This window comes from Culicoides brevitarsis, chromosome 3 (genome assembly GCF_036172545.1).
Source record: "Culicoides brevitarsis isolate CSIRO-B50_1 chromosome 3, AGI_CSIRO_Cbre_v1, whole genome shotgun sequence".
Taxonomy (NCBI): Eukaryota; Metazoa; Arthropoda; class Insecta; order Diptera; family Ceratopogonidae; genus Culicoides; species Culicoides brevitarsis.
Genome location: NC_087087.1, coordinates 24,042,339 through 24,059,257, shown reverse-complemented (window position 1 = coordinate 24,059,257; position 16,919 = coordinate 24,042,339). Strand labels below are relative to the sequence as shown.

General features: G+C 28.9%; 3 protein-coding genes across 3 annotated transcripts; 1 reads left to right on the top strand and 2 right to left on the bottom strand.

Moving 5' to 3' along the window:
• The first annotated feature begins 3,716 nt into the window (after positions 1 to 3,716).
• LOC134834953 (uncharacterized) lies at positions 3,717 to 5,419 on the top strand. Its single transcript, XM_063849786.1, has 2 exons — positions 3,717 to 3,792; positions 3,857 to 5,419. Exons 1-2 carry the CDS (start codon positions 3,748 to 3,750, stop codon positions 4,799 to 4,801), a joined length of 990 nt encoding a protein of 329 aa, XP_063705856.1. The 5' UTR covers positions 3,717 to 3,747; the 3' UTR covers positions 4,802 to 5,419.
• Positions 5,420 to 12,829: 7,410 nt separating this feature from the next.
• Positions 12,830 to 13,914, bottom strand: LOC134835380 (inactive serine protease scarface-like). The gene is made up of 3 exons (XM_063850257.1): positions 13,771 to 13,914; positions 13,209 to 13,716; positions 12,830 to 13,134 (listed from the first exon to the last, which is right to left on the bottom strand). Exons 1-3 carry the CDS (start codon positions 13,912 to 13,914, stop codon positions 12,830 to 12,832), a joined length of 957 nt encoding a protein of 318 aa, XP_063706327.1.
• Positions 13,915 to 15,102: 1,188 nt separating this feature from the next.
• On the bottom strand, positions 15,103 to 15,902 carry LOC134835379 (inactive serine protease scarface-like). The gene is made up of 2 exons (XM_063850256.1): positions 15,491 to 15,902; positions 15,103 to 15,434 (listed from the first exon to the last, which is right to left on the bottom strand). Exons 1-2 carry the CDS (start codon positions 15,855 to 15,857, stop codon positions 15,103 to 15,105), a joined length of 699 nt encoding a protein of 232 aa, XP_063706326.1. The 5' UTR covers positions 15,858 to 15,902.
• Positions 15,903 to 16,919: the final 1,017 nt, after the last annotated feature.

The window sequence follows — 16,919 nt, the reverse complement described above, 5'->3', positions numbered from 1 at the left end:
TATTTTTTATCATTTATTGGAAAATTTTTTCTTAGTTTAAATTTTTTGTACTTTTTAGCTATAAATCGATTTAAAATGATAAATTGAACCTTTTTGACAAAAATTTATCTATTTGGGTAAGATTTGAGAAAAACGATTTGAACAAAAAAAACTAAATCAAGTACTGCTCCTGATTTAGTTTTCAAAACAAAACCATATCAGAAGTCCAGATTTTATAACCTTATCATGATGTCCATCCAAAAATAAGAAACTTTTGCTTTGGCGACATACATATATTTTCGCCTTATTTTTATATTTTTGTATTAATGACTTAAATTTTTTTAAAAAACACAAAAATACCACATTTTTAGCCTTTCTGACCAAACGGTTCATTTTCAACCATCAGTTTCATAGTAAAAATTGATGTTCTCGAGACGACAAACAATCCTGGTGAACAAGTAGTAATTTAAAATTTTGACCTTTTTTAAAAAAAATTTAAAATTAATAATTTTTAATTAAAATTTTTAAAAATAAGGAGAAAACAATTTCGTCAAAGCAAATTGATGGACATTAGTAAGCTTGGCAAAAATATGCATTTAAAAAAGCGTTTTATGCGCATAAAATATGCATTTAAAATTGGAAAATATGCAAAAAATATGCACTTATAGGCAAAATATGCAATTTTATGCAGTTAAAAAATGCTATTTTGGTTGAAAAAAAATTTTTTTTTTTTTAATAATTTGTTTCAAAAACCAAAATTTGAGCATCAAAAATAGAACTCATGTGGATTAATTCTACAAAACACTTAATCTTGGCAGAAACCCATGATACGAAAAGTTTTTTTTAGGTATATTAATTTTTTTAAATAGCAGATTTTGGAAATATTTTGAAATTAAAATATTTAAAATGTAAAAAGTTTTTTAAAGATTTTTTGACATATACCTATTTTAATTAAATAAGGAAAAAAATCGATACAAACAGTTATATAAATTTTCCAAAAACTTAATTAAACAGTATTTTTTGAACCCATATAAATTTGATTATTTAAGTTTTACTCATCTTTGTCGAAAATTATATCTAAAATTTTTTGGAATTTTTGTTTTTTGAAAAAAAAAAAAAATTTTTTTTTGGCTAAAAAATTTTCAAAAAATTAAAATTTTTGCAAGAAATATGCAATATTATGCTCAAATTACGCAAAATATGCAAAATATGCGCTAAAAGTCAAAATATGCAAAATATGCAAAATGAAGTTGGGCTCAAAAGACTCGAAATTGCATGAAACGGATTTCCCTATATTTGGTTTTTCATTAGGACGAAAGAAAAAAAATATGCATTTGCATATTTTTGCCAAGCTTAGACATTACGATAAACTATTTAGTTTTTTATGTCTACTACTGTTTTGTGGAAAAATCGGAAAAAAACAAAAACCGTGATTTTGGCATTTTTTAGAATGGAATGCACCATCAAAGGATTTTTTTCAAGCCTTAAATTCAATGAAAAAAAAAAATAAAACAAAAGTTACAAATTGCACCAAAAATTACCCTTTTTTGTCTATTTTCATATTTTTTAATGGAATTTTAAAAAAATATTTTTTTAAATTTTTGTATTAAAAATGATAATTTTAAAAGAATTTTCTTTTCAAAAATCATGTTTTACGTATGTTTTAAAATTTTTTTTATGAAAAATTATTTTTCAACTTTTGAGGTGAATTTCTCTGAAATCAATTTTAAATAAGAAATTTTTAATACATTTAAAACAACAAAAATATTGATTAATGACCAAAAATTTTTTATGAAAAAGTATCTGTTTTTTGCGACCCTCATTTTGAAAAAAAGTTTTTGGGACCAAAGTTCGAAACAAATTTGGATAATCTTTTACTTTAAATGATAAAAAAAAATTAATTAAAATTTAAAAGTAGTCAACGTCAGAGAGAGCCTTGTTCCTTTGTCAAACTTACCTCCAAAACCAACGAACAAACTTCATTAAAAAACAAGGATGTCGTAACAAAGGAAAAGGTGGTTCCTCGACATTTAAATTGAAACGAGAGAGAAAGACCCACAAAGTCTAACTAACAAATAAAAAACAAACAAAAAGACAGTAATTAGACGTCTATTGTGTGGATGTTATACATATTAATATTTAATTCACATCAACGGGTGTGGTTTTCGGTACTCTCCTTTGTATTTCTTACCTACAAACAAATACGTTTCTCTCGGTTTTATTTATTTGGCAAAAATTTAAATAAACGTAAAAAAAATAAAGAATGAACAAGAAAGACACAGAACCGTAAATTTGACATGTACTTGATGAGAAAATTGTGGTCTTTTTTATTTGTTTCTGAATTCATCTTAATTTTCTTGTTTTATTTCGAGATTCTTTGATATCATACTTTTGTCTTTCTCGATAGAAATTAGTTTGAATACAAAAAACGAATCAAAAAACTAAAGTTCGTAAATCAAACCATATGCTAACTGAACCATTTTAAAAGAATTCTTCAACCACGAAGGAGATGATGTTAAATATTTGACCACCCGTGCTGATTACATTGGCGTTGATATCATGATTTATAAGTATTTTACCAAAATAGACACTCGACTTTTTTTTTCTCTTTTTTTCTTGTGTATTTAAATAAAGTATTTCAAAGCAAATAGGCTACTGAAATAAAAGTTTAAATCCGAATAAAAGAAGATAAAAGAATTGAACGTCTGATCTTATCTGAAAGACATTAATTTTTTTCCTTCCTTTCAGCCGAATGAAATTTTTATTTTATTTTTTTGTATTTTGAAAAATGGAGTGAGACATTGTATCAAGTGTTTCTTTAAAATATGTCAGACAGTAGCGCGCTGAGACATCGATGATTGTATTCCAATGAAATTGGACTGACTAAAGGTTTGAGTATTTGATATTGAGAACTTTTTATCAAATTGAATTTTTGTCGCATTTCATAAAAAAAAATATTGTTTTTTTTTCTAACAGGAAGTCATTCTTATAACATTTTTTTTGAAAAGAAGTTAAACATTGAAAATATTTTTAAAAATCAGTAAAACATTAATAAATTATTGGTAACCACGTGGTTTATTAAATACTTTAAACCACATGGTTTATAAAATTTTTAAAATCATGTGACCTTTTAAATTTTTTTGAACCATGTGGAGTTTTCAAAACTTTAAATCACGTGGTTTATTTAAAATTTGACACCACGTGGTTTATTTAAAATTTTAAACCACGTGTTTTATTTAAAATTTAAAACCACGTGGTTTATTCAAAATTTTAAACCACGTGGTTTATAAAATTTTTTAATTCACGTGGTTTATTTATTTATTTTTTTAAATCATTAAATTAAATTTAAAATTTTTGGAACCACGTGGAGTTTTCAAAACTTTAAATCACGTGACCTTTTTAAATTTTTAAACCACGTGGTTTATTTAAAATTTTAAACCACGTGGTTTATTAAAATTATTAGATCACGTGATTTATTTAAATTATATAACCACTTGGTTTATTCAAATTTTTTAACCACGTGGTCTTTTTAATTTTTTAAACCACGTGGTTTATTTAAATTTTTTAACCACGTGACCCATGTTTATTATTCTAAATTTAATTAATCTTTTTAATCGAAATACGATCAAGTCTTTAACTTCACGACAACTTTCATATCTCATTTTTATTTGTCAAGCCACAAAATAGATAAGATAACTCTTATCTCTTAATGGTAAAAAGCTTTAAGTTAGGTCAATTGAGTCAGACATTTCTAAATTCAACAACATAATGTTTAAATTAGTGACTTTTTCAATACAATATCTTCCTCTTGAAGTATTTTAAAAAAATGTTTTAGTAATTAACAAAAATCGTAAAATATTTTTTAATTATCTTTCAGATCATAGAATTGATTTTCACATACGTTCCACGAAAAGAAAAACTTAAACTGCGACTTATTTGCAAAAAATGGAAAGAAATCTTCGAAAGCTCTTTCGATTCCCGCAAATTACTTCATCTAAGAATATCTGGATGGGAAGTCAGCAAATCGGAAACTTTAAATTTCCTCGCAGAATCAACTACGTGCTTTAATCAACTGTCTCTAATTCAAGCGGAGTTGCATGACATCCCAAAGAATGTTTGGGAAAACATTGGAAGAAATTTACGTGTACTAACCTTTCGATATTGCTTGAAAATGGGAATTGAGGATTTTCATAAAATACTGAATTTCTGTTCAAATGTCGAAGAATTGCAAATTTTTGATCATTTTCCTCCATTGGGACCGGGATATAAATTCAAGACGTATTTGAGCTTTTCATGGAATGTTTCTAACGTGAAACGATTCGAAATGTTTCGAGCTAGTGCTGTGGATAATCAAAAACTTCAGGATTTTGTCACAAGAATGACAAAACTGGAATATTTAAGGATAGAGTCAGCTTATCTCAAACGAATGGAAGAATCAATTTTGGATATTTGTGAAAAAAGAGATGATTTACGATCCTTGCTGTTAGTTGACATAAGTGAAGTGGGCGGATATGATTTCCTTTTCATACTTAATAGGTTCCAGATAGCGAAATTAAATAGATACGGATGTCGTTTAATTAAAACACAATTAACACCAGAACTAAAAAAATTTCTAGAACTGAATACAAGACTTCAATATTTTGAAGTATGGATCTCTAATGAAGAATTAGATCCTAAATTCCTCTATGACGTGTTTCAATATAGCTCAAGTCTAAAGAAGCTTATAATTCATTGTGATCAACTCATTAAGCCATTTACTAGAAACGAAGTTGAACTCTATCAAAAAAGAAAACTGAAGAAAATTGTCTTCTTTCCAGATTAATTTTGTAATAAAAATTCAATAAAAGTAATTTCAATTCAAACAAAAATATGGAAATAAAATTAAAAATCGTAAATATTTAAATGCGCAGCGAAAATCAAGCCAACAAGGTTGAGAACAGCAACAACAGTTAAATAAATGCTCACATGGGAAATATGAGCATTGATTACAAGCGGAAAGTAATTGTAGATATATTTATTTTAACATATAAATAAAATTAATATCTGTGCCAATGGAGAATTCTCTCCTGCTGCAAATTTCTGCTAGAATAGCAAAAGGAGCGTCGTTGTCGATATATGAAATGAAAAAACAAATAAAAACAAGCAACTAAAATGATATTACATTGCAATGAAACATCATCGGATACTTTTTTCGCTCTCTCTCTCTAGTATACAGTCCGGACATTACTGAATCACAGTGTGTTGCAAGTCGTAACTTTTCATCTCACGCGGTTGAGGGCGAACGATCAGAACACAATTAAATAGATCGCTTGCAATAGTTTTGATATACTGTGTGTATTTAAAATATTATTACACATATTAGTACTTTTGTTATTTGAGATGAAGTTGAAACAATAAAAAAAAATGTTTTTTTTTTGTCGATCGTGAAAAAATTAACTAAATGGCATTTCTTGGATTTCTAAAATATTTTAAATTTTTGTATGCTTGGTTTGAATTAAAAGGAAAATAAAAAGCAAAATAAAATAAAATAAAAAATAAAAAAAAAAGTTTTGAAATACAATTTTTATACAAAATCACAAAATTTTAACAATTTTTGAGCGTTGAATAATATTTTTGATGTTTTTTTTAATTTTTACTTTAAGATTTGCTAATTTAAAGTAGATTTAAGAATGTTTCATTTTAAAAATTATAGAAAAAAATTTCATAAAAAATAACTGTCAAAAAATTTTAAAAAATAAATTCAGTAATTTAATAAAAAAATTTTTGAGGGGAGAAATTTTATGTTAAAATTTGATTTTTAGAAAAAATCAGTAAAAATTGAAAAATTTTTTAAAAAATTTATGAAAATTTCTTGAAAAATTATGAAAAAAGTCCAAAAACAGGACGATTTTGATGACATTTTTAACTTTTTTTTTCTTTTGCCCCATTGGATTTTTGACTTTTGAAATGGGGCATCGGACTTTATTTTTGATTTTCATTTGGAGCGGCCTAAAAAAGAACAAAATAAAATAGTAAATGATAAAAAATATTTTGAAAAATGTTTTTTTAAGTAAAGAACTTAAATTGAATTTTGTATTAAATTAAAAACAAATTAATATCCAGTTAAACGAAGGAAAATTCACCATATGTGAAGTCCATGTAAATAAATCCATATCAATAAATATATAAATTAATTTAATTGATAATCAATTAAGAGAGATAGAGAGAGAGTGAGAGATAGCATTTCATGTTTAATATGCAATTTTTTATTGCCTTATTTACTCCGTACAATATTTGTAAAGTCAGCAATTAAGTTTGGTTTAAAATGGTGGTACGGTTATGCACGTACATATAATTGATTGACAAGTTGATTTTAAATTAATTAATTTGGCACAAATGTCGCACCGCGTCCTGTGGTCGTACTTGTTTAATTATAAATGAATCAAATTATTATTACTAAAGTGAGGGGTGCAAAGTAACTGATTTATCGTAATTGAATGAAAATTTTTCTTCTCTTGTTAGAACATATTGGAAAGATTTGAAGGGAACTGATTCACTTTGTGGATTGAAATCTGTTCCCAAAATTCAATTACTTGAATGTCAAAGATGTTTCATGCGTGTGACAACAATAACAAGGAACAACATTCTTGAAACATAAAATATCTATAATAAAATTTATGACATCAATTTTGTCATATAGTAAATAAAATGTCGAGAAACAAATGATACTTCATTATATTTCTTATCGATATGTGTGAAGAGAAACACAAGACAATTCGTAGATAAAAGTCGATGAATACGATATATTTTGCGATAAACAAGGCAGTGACTGTGATGATGAGACACTGTGATCAGTCGACATGAGGTGAGAAATTTTTTATGATATCAAGGTTTTTTTTTTGATCTGAGACAATGATGATGAACGATTTTTTTTGTAGGGGAATGTCATCATAGGAAATTGTATCGAACTTGTGACAAAAAGTCAGATGAGACAATTTATGCGTTTTCTTAGGACATTATGAAAGAAAATGTTGAGTCTTCGTGGGTCTGTCTGTTTAAACTTGACATAAAAATGTTTAAAAAATTGATCTGTAAGAATTTGAATGATAATAAGTGGACCCATAGACGTTGTTCTACCCATTGAATATTGTCCCTGTATTTTATGTCACTCATGAATTGCGATTTCAACGAATCAAATATCAAGGCAATACAAGGAATATGAGTTCACGATTTTTAGAAATCTTCGCAAGAAAATCAATGAAGAGTTCACTAGTTACTTCTTGATGAAGCTCGATTGAAGTGGATGATAGCTTGTCAAGGCGCAATCGTAGTAAAGAATTTTGGACCATATGTAATCATTGTTCGATAGTCTTTCCGATGTGGTTGAGGAACAAAATGTTATCCGCACAAGACTATTTTGAACAACATCCGTTGTGGCTTTCTACTTTTTGATTCTTTGTTGATTAGTAAATATAGATGAACTTTTCTCTTTTACATAAGCAGAACGGAGAGATACTCTACCGGCCAAGTACCAAGCGACATTCGATCTCATAACAAGTAAAGGGCGTCGAGTAATAAAAAACTGTAGTGCTGCTTTTTCGGCTATTAGTTTTTGTTTTCAGTGACCTGCATTGTGTCTCTTGAAGAATTTTTCGGACTTTTATCTTCAATAATACATAAAGTGTGATTAGAACAAGGCTTTTATTTGAAATAGGCAATTGGTATAACTGGAAAGGGAGCACTGAATTATACTATTTTTCATCTACATTGGTTCCACTTGATGGTTGAAGGAAGAATAAAATTACTTTTGATATTTTGAGAAAAAACTGTTAAACCCGGATTCCTATGATTAGTTTTCTTTCGCCGTTAACATTGATCGTTAACACGTAACAAAGTGCGATAAAGTTTCTGACTCTCAGCTATGAGGATGTTGTACAGAATCAGTGACTACTCTTCTAAAGACGAAAGTTACAAATGTAAATCAGTAAATTACATAAAAAATTGATACTTTTCATCAAATCTTAGATTTAGAATATACCAGATTACTTACCTTAATTTGTATAAATATTTTGAGTTCCATTTAAAAAGTCAGATTTTCTTTTTTTAATAAATGAACTATTTTTAGCCTTTTGACTCTAATATCACAAAATGCGCTCTCGTCATAAATGCAAAATAAATTTTCGTACGTCAAAGGTGACGAAAGACAATTCTGATTTGAATGTGGTAATTGGTTCAGCGACACACATCTGTCGTATCGTGATGAAATCCTGCGAAAAAAAAAACACTTTTTTATTTTTTGTCAAGCGAAACGACACAGAAACATAACATCGAAAAACGATGATTTGTGGTTTACCAAGCAACATCACATTCTGTCTTGTCATAATAATATTCGCAGTTATTTTTTTCAATCATCATTCCATTAAATATTCGCATTCTTCGCTCCAGTGTGTGTTATGTTTGTGGCGATAACCAATAATCAAAGTCATGTCACTCAATTGACAGATTTATTTGATCAAGTCTCCCAGAAACCACTTAATTTACGTAAATAACACACTTTTCGCCTTTCTCACTTTTTAAAAGGCAACACGAATAATTCCCAAGCGCAAGCAAAGAGATATTATCTATCAATTTTATGTGCTTTTCGTCTTCATTTTACACTTCATTCTGTTTGTTGTGTTTTTTTTTTCATAAATTTATATCGATAATTCCTTTTTTTATTACGGCAAAAAAAAAAGAGTGTTGATGACTTGTTGTTGCCCATGATGTTGTTGAAACTGATGCTGCAAATGATCGCTTGCTCTTCCAGGTGGTGTTAATGATGTTGATTGCCTGTCAAAGGTAGCCAAAAAAAATTCTTATCTGGAATTGCATTATTATTATTGCTACATTATTAGCAATTTTTGGCACATTATTTATTATTTTTTTTGCTGCTGCTGCTTTTGATATTTGATCCGAAAATTGTTTATCATATTTTTTGCTGTAAAATAATTTTAAGTGCTTGGTTTGGATTAACTGAAAAATATTTTTAAGGACCAAAGAATTTTTATGATGAACTGGAGCAAGTTCTGTTCCAATGCTATCAAATTAAAATCTTGATTAATTGTACTTTCCCTCGTTTTTTTGCCATGAACGCATAAAAATATCTATAATTTTATTTTAAAACAACAAAAAATGATTAATTAACCTTACCTACAACAGTCAGTTCATTATATTCTAAGCACATCAACTACTTCAAGCACCTTTTTCTTCATTTTTTGTCTTCTTGTACTACCTCTGCGTCGTCTCCTACTTACTAACTGGCTACACGAAGAAACAAACATCAATTTATTCATTTAATATTTATTAAAGGCACGTTATCTTACTTCTTTCAATTAATCATATTTGTAAAGTTTTTTTCTTGTTTATTCTAATTTTGCTTGTTTTGCTTCTTGGACAACGAATTCTTTCACAGAAATTCCTTTTTAAATGAAAATTTTCAAGCCAAGAAGTGAAATTGCTCTTAATTTTTTTTTTGCTTCAATTTTTTCTCGACTATACTTACTGCAAAAAAAATGTGAAAAAAGTGGCAATTCTGGATAAAAATTGTTTCAATTATCTTTGATGATAATAGCAACAGTCATCATCATCAACATTTATTACGTCTGGCGTACACTTAAAAATATTTATACTTACTATAAATAAAAATCGCCTCGGCACCCAAACAATATAATGCACGGGAAATGATGAGACTCTTAAAATAATAAAAAAAGCCGAATAAAACTATGGACATTATGGAGTGCCGTAATAATGGTGTGATACAAAAAAAAAAATAATAAAGAGAGAAAAAACAAACAAGGGATTTCTCGTTCAATAAAAGTGGATAAAGGTTTTTTTTGTGCACTCTTGAATGAGATATCCGAAAAAATTGATGATTTAATCCGTGATTCACACGTTATGAGGTTGGATCGACAAATTTTTATGAAGAAATTAAGTTTAAAGTGGCGGAAATGAGAGTTATTTTATTGTGTGAGTGCATTTTTTGAAGGTTTTGAAGTCAAGTTTCTCAAAAATTTAATATTAAAATATTTTTTCTCAATTTTTAATTTTTTTATTCAAAAATAAATTTAAAAAAATTATTTAGAAAAAAAAACGAAAAAAAAAATAATTTTTTTTAAATTTTTTATTAATTTATTTTTTAATTTATTTTAATAAGTTTATTTATTTATTTTTTTAAAATTAATTTATTTATTTTAATTAATTTCATTAATTAAATAAATTAATTATTTTTTTTAAATTTTTTTAAGTATATTTTTTTTATAAGAGTTGACTTTTTTATTTTTATTTAATTTGTAAAATTATAAATATTTAAAATAGTTAAAATATTTTTTTTTCATTTTTAATTTTTTTTTTATTCAAAAATGAATTTTAAAAAAATTATTTAAAAAAAAAAACGAAAAAAGAAATAATTTTTTTTAAATTTTTTAATTAATTTAGTTATTTATTTAATTTATTTTAATAAGTTTATTTGTTTATTTTTTTTAAATTAATTTATTAATTTTAATTAATTTTTATTAATTAAATAAATTAATTTTTTTTTTAAATTGTTAAAGTATATTTTTTTTTATTTTTTTTTTAATTTTGTAATTTTTAAAAGTTCTTTAATATTTTAAAAATATAAAAAAAACTTAAAAATTTTTAATTTCAGAAATTAATGTGCAACTTTAAAAAAACTCAAGACAGACCCAAAATTAATACATCTCACTGAAAAAAAAACCGAAACATCTCACTGCGAAAAAATTTATGGCCTGACAATCCATCAATTGTTTAACCAACTAATAAATTTTGTCTTCCTTTTACGACTCATTTAATAAAATAAAAATAACTGATTTTTTTACATCATTTTTCAATCGTTCGCAATGCCTATATTTAATAAAACATCAGACACACAATGAAATATCTGAAAAGAAAGATGCACAAGAATATCGATTACACTTTTTGACGTTTCTCTTTCAAAGAAACAAGCAAGCCAAGCAAGAGTCGAATCTGAAACACATTTGCATAAATATTATTTTGTCAAAAGTGAGGCAAATGCAAAATTCCACTTTATTTATATGCAATTCATTCTTTTTTATAGATCCTTTATATTTAGCAAATGCAAAATTCCACTTTATTTATATGCAATTCATTCTTTTTTTTTTATTATTTTGCAGTGTATGTTTTGGCTGACATGCGAATATACAAGTGGTATGAAATTCAATACTGGCGCGACTTTGTGCTATTGATAGCTGTAGCTTGGAAGAAGAAGACGACAACTGAAGGGTTACAAGACGTATCCTGGTTTTAAATATTTAACAAAAAAAAAAGTAAACAAAAAAAAATCAGATAGTGTTAAAAAATTGACGAAAAAAAAGATCAATTGGCTGAGTTTACCTGACAGGGAACAAGACAAATTGGATGAAATTTTAAATATTTTTTTTTCTTCAAAAACACGACATTTAGTTAGACGAAAAATGGTGAAGAAATATTTCGGATCTTTCAACAATGATGTTATTTTTCTCCTCATTCATGAATAATTTTTACCGCGTTTCTGGGATTAGTTGAAAAAAATCGTTTTTAAACTTTTAAAAGTCAATCAAAAAGTTAAAGCTAAAATTCTTACAAAATAATTCGAATTTTGAGGTTATATGCAAATGAGGATAGTGACGATCACATTTACAATTGAGGCTTCAACTATTTCCTCAATTTTTTTTAATTGGTTTTTAAAAATTTCTTCGAAAAAGTCGGATAATTTATACTTTAAATTTGTATTTTTTGACATAAAATCGTATCTATTGTCAAAAACTTGTAAATTTGCAATTCAAAGTCACGATCCTCTTTTTTAACAGATCGAAGACATCCATGTTACTAACCTAAAAAATTAGATCTCGTTAGATCTAAACCCTTTTTTCAAAATTAATCTCAAATGCGAGTTTAGATCTAATTTTTGAGGTTAGTGACATGGATGTCCTCGATCAGTTAAATTGAGGATCGTGACTGCATTTCAATTGAATTTTTTTTTGGCGCTCAAAAAGCGATTTTATGAATATCACGTCAACTTTTAGGTAAACAAAATACAAATTCAACACTTTTTCGTCTCATTTATTACTTTTATTTCGTTTTTCGTCTCTCCATTGTCTTCGCTCTCCTACATCATCAAGAAACATTTGAACTTAAAACAATAAAAAAAAACGAGACAAACTGTACGTTCAAAATATTAAATGAGTTTTCGTTCGCGTATAATATTATGACATGATTAATTATCGCAGTAAGTTGATGTCATAAATTCTCAATTCACATGTAATTAATCAATATGTTGGTAAAGGAGGCAGAGACGCGTTGCTGGAACAAGTTTGTTAATATTTGTTATATTTTCAGATGATCTGTCAAGTATTTATCTCTCTTTGCTCGTCGCATGAATTTATAAATAAGTAAGGAGTCATCATCGTAATTTGGCATCAAAGAGACGACAAAGAGATTTCTTCTAATGATTTCTACACAAGTCAAAAACAATGCGAAAGCTGTCAACAATTACATGTATCAGCAAAATTTCAACAATTTATCACAATTTAAGTCATCTGACACACTAATGAGATAAAAGGAAAAAAAAAATAAAACATCATATCTAGTTTCTTCATCGCATCACATCACATCGTCGATATAATTACCGTTTGTTCAAACAGTAACGCGCATGTATACGGAAGCATTTCTAGTAATTTGCACAAGACAGCACAACGAACGATTGACTAATGGAACTTGATTGTATGATTGGCAGTTACATGACTTTGGTTTGAAATAAATATAGTCGCAGGCTTCTTTTGTCGCAACTTTGTATGCTTTTTTTTATTCCAGAATTTTAACCACGATTGGGACGATTAATTGTTTGCTGGATCCATTGTCTGTCGAGCTTTGTGAATATCAGCGTGGGATACTGGCTTGTACAACCCGTGTGTTGCGAATAAATTCCTTTGAGAACGTACTTTTGCGGATCCGAACGATCTTGGCATGCCAAGGCGCTGCCAAAGTCCAACAAACAGGCATCCACGTTGGTAGTAGCGCAAATGGAGAAATCGCCATTGAAATGTGGGACGTATTGCTGACATGTGCGGGCGTCTTCAATATTAAGTTGCGTGAAATGTTCAATGGCGTTTTTCTTATGAACTGAAAAAAAAGTTTGAATTAGCAGAAAAGCGATTTTCAAATTTTTAACGGTCATTTTTTGAATTGACATTTACCTTCCAGAGCTTTCTTTCCCCAGCCAGTAGTCACACAAGAATCTCCTGGCTTAGCAAAAGGTCCTTCTTCCAAACAAAGAGGCTGGATGTGTAAATTAAACTTGTAATCGCGTTCCAAATGTAACAAAGCCAAATTATACGCCGGCTCTCCCACACTATAATACGGATGGAACGAAATTTTCGTCAAACGAACCAACTCAAAGTCGATACCCTCTTCATCGCTTCCTAACTTCCATTCACCTCCCTTTGTAAGTATATCAATAGACTTTTGTCCTTGCACACAATCTCCTGTCGTCAAAACGAAATTCTTGTGAATAATCACGCCACCGCAAAGTAACGACTTTGTGGATTCCTTCAAGATCATCGCTTGCCATGGAAATTCCGCGAAATTAGCATTAATTGGCGATGGACCTTTCGGAGACGTATTCAAGTTACGAACGGCACAATTCCCAGCGGAACGAGGATCCCACGCCCTGAGTTGGCAGCAAACTCCACTCTCAGCACAGCTCTAAAATTAAGTTAAGAAAGTTCGAGAAACTTGAATTTTTTGTAAGTAACTTACATATAAATAATTTCTTTCCAGAGTATTTCCATCGATAGTACCAGATTGACAATAATACGGATCGACGCACACTTCATTGTCATAACAGCTGGTATCCTGTCCACTAATGGCATGAGCCAGATATAAAACTAAAAGAAACTTCATTTCAAGAAATTTCGTAGTAGTGTTACCGGATAATGACGAAGACGTGTGATTTACACAAATATCAGCTAATAACTGGTCTCGTCGCACATAATCAAAACAAAACTCGAATATGGTGTTCTAAGTAAGTATAAGGATGTTTGTGAGACAAACCAGTTATTTACTTAGTGTCACTTTTTGTGTCTCTTTTTCTGCGAAGTGGCACGAGTCATTGATTAACAATTTTTTTTTATTCAAAAATCAATCTAGAATAGACGAAGACAGATTTTGCATTGTGGAAGTGTTAAATGGATAAATTATGACTAAAGTGATTAATTTAGCTATCTATTTATGTTCAGCAAACACACATCCAAAAAATACAAAAGTTTCAAAATCGTCTGCTAAAATGGGCGCTAATTTTCCGTGGAACTTTTCGACAAGCGCATTTCTGAACCGTGGAACCAACTGACGTTCGCTTTTGAACAAAGCTGCTATTTTGTTAACAATCCGAAAGTCAACAGCCTCTATGATCAATGACGTCACTTCTCTTCATGATTCCAAACTAACTTTGAGTGTCTGTTACAAATGACTCTTCTATATTTTTGAGCTTTCTTTGAAGTATTTTTAATGTAAAATATGGCGCCATCCAAAAGAATTGTTAGAATTAAGTATAAATAAGAAAAGATGATCAAATATACCGTAATGTAGAGAATGCTAAGAGAATTTCAAAATCTGTTCTTTTAACGAAAATGGAATTTAAAATTCGTTTTCTTAACATTTTTTTGTTTCAAATTCTAATTTTTGAAGATTTTTAACTAAAATATTTTAAATTTCAACTTTAAATCCTTTTTTGATCTGTTTTTGATTTTAAAATTAAACATTTTTACCATTTTTTCAAAAACATTCCAATAAAACTGAGCTTTGTTTTTAAAATATTTTTCTTAAAAATTTAGGGGAGGGGGTATTTTACTTCAAAAGTACGTTCTAAATTTATCTACAGTTTTTCGTTTCTTTGAAATTTTAACGGTTTCCAATCTCTACATTACGGTAATTTTTTCCCCAAATGATTGAAATGTCCCTTTTTATTTTAGTTTTAGTTTTTTTTCTATAAACCGTCTCAATTTCAATTAAATGGTTTTAAATCTCAAATAATTTTTATAATTTAACGTACGTAAATATTTATTTTCATTTTGCTACAAAAATTTCGTTTAATTAATTTCCATTTTTCTTCGGCTTCGTGACATGTTTGATCCATTCGAGATCTGGTTTTGAAAAGACAAGAGTTGGTTTTTTATGTCCATGTTTTGTCTTGTTAAAGCATCCAGTGTTATGCGTATAAATGCCCTTCAAAACGAACTCTTGCGAACCTTTCTTTGTTTGACAAGCAAGAGCACTACCAAAATCAAAATTGCATGCATTTTCATCAGCAACTCCACAAAGGGAAACATCCCCATTGAAATTACGAGCTCCAGCGGTTGAAGTGCAATTAGCTTCTTGTAACATGGTGACGTTGGTCCAATATTCAATGGCATTCTTTTTGTGAACTAAAATATTTTTTTTTATTTTTTTTCCGTTTTTTATACAAAAAAAAAACTCTTACCTTTTAATGCTTCTTGTCCCCATCCAGTAACGACGCAATAATCATTCGCTGTTGGTGGTTGTTCGGTCTCATCCAGGCACAATTGCTGAATATGTTCATCAAATTTGTAATCCCGTTCCAAATGTAAAATGGCTAAATTGTGCGCTTTTTGTGTGAAATTAAAGTCTGGATGCAACGATAACGACTTGAGACGCACAATTTGGTAGTCCTTGCCTTCCTCATCACTGCCTAATTTCCATTCGCCTCCCTTTGTGAGAATATCAATCGTTTTATGTCCAGCTACACAATCGCCCGCTGTCAATACGAAATTCTTTTTGATGATAATTCCGCCACAAAGTAAAGATTTCGTAGATTCGCGCAAAATCATCGCTTGCCAAGGAAATTCGGCAAAGTTGGCATTTTGTGGCGTTGGTCCCCGAGGAAAGGTATTAAGATTACGGATGGCACATTTATCAGCGTTTTTCGGATCGAAAGGTTTAACTTCGCAACATACATCGGTGGCGTTACAGAGAGTCGTCTACGTGAAGAAATTAACAAACAAACCGGTAAAACAACATAAAAAAACGCGATGGCCTTGACTTACATAGTTATAACTCCTGCTCAGTGTATTTCCATCGACAAATCCTTTGACGCATTGATTTGGCTCGACACAAAGCTTTTTCTTGCCCTCGCATTTAATCTTTGGAGCTTCAGTTGTTGTTGTTGTAGATGTAGCATCTTCCCCTTCGACATCTACAAGTACAAAAAAAAAATTAAAGTCTCATCGTTTAATTTTAATACCAATCAATTACTTTCTGCTGCGACGCAAGAAGCAAACAATACAGCGCCACATAAAAAGAGCACTAAACTTTTATGAACTTCCATAACTTTTTTTTCTTCTTTTGTTTTATTACAGCACCACGTTTCGCCTGATTTGATTGAGTACGTAAAAAATTTAATAACGCCAATAATTTAAAAACATGAATATTAGACAGAAAAAATTAAAAAAAAAAATCGAAAGTTACGAGCTATACGTGTGACAAAGATGATTTCTTCGACTAAACTGACTCGAAAAAACGTCAATAAATTAGCTAAAACCTCGTTTGTGAGTAAATACACACGATCCAGTTATGCAATGATTGATCGTGAAATATTTGTATATTTTTTGTGTGATGAGAAGCAAACACCGGGGATGTTTCGTGGGGTTTCAACGTAAGACAACAAGAGCACCTTGCAACAAAATGTGCACATAAAATAACTGGTTTGGTCGTTTCGAAGATATTTAGCGATGATATTAATTAAGCGGTAACCCAGATTCATTGACCAACGACAACAACAACAACAAACAAACGTGTTATTTGTTTATCTAGTAGTTTAGCATCCGAAATGTGATGCGCGTGAGATTTTGAGAGAAAAAAATTGTTTACTTATGAATTGTCCTTGTCGTGAG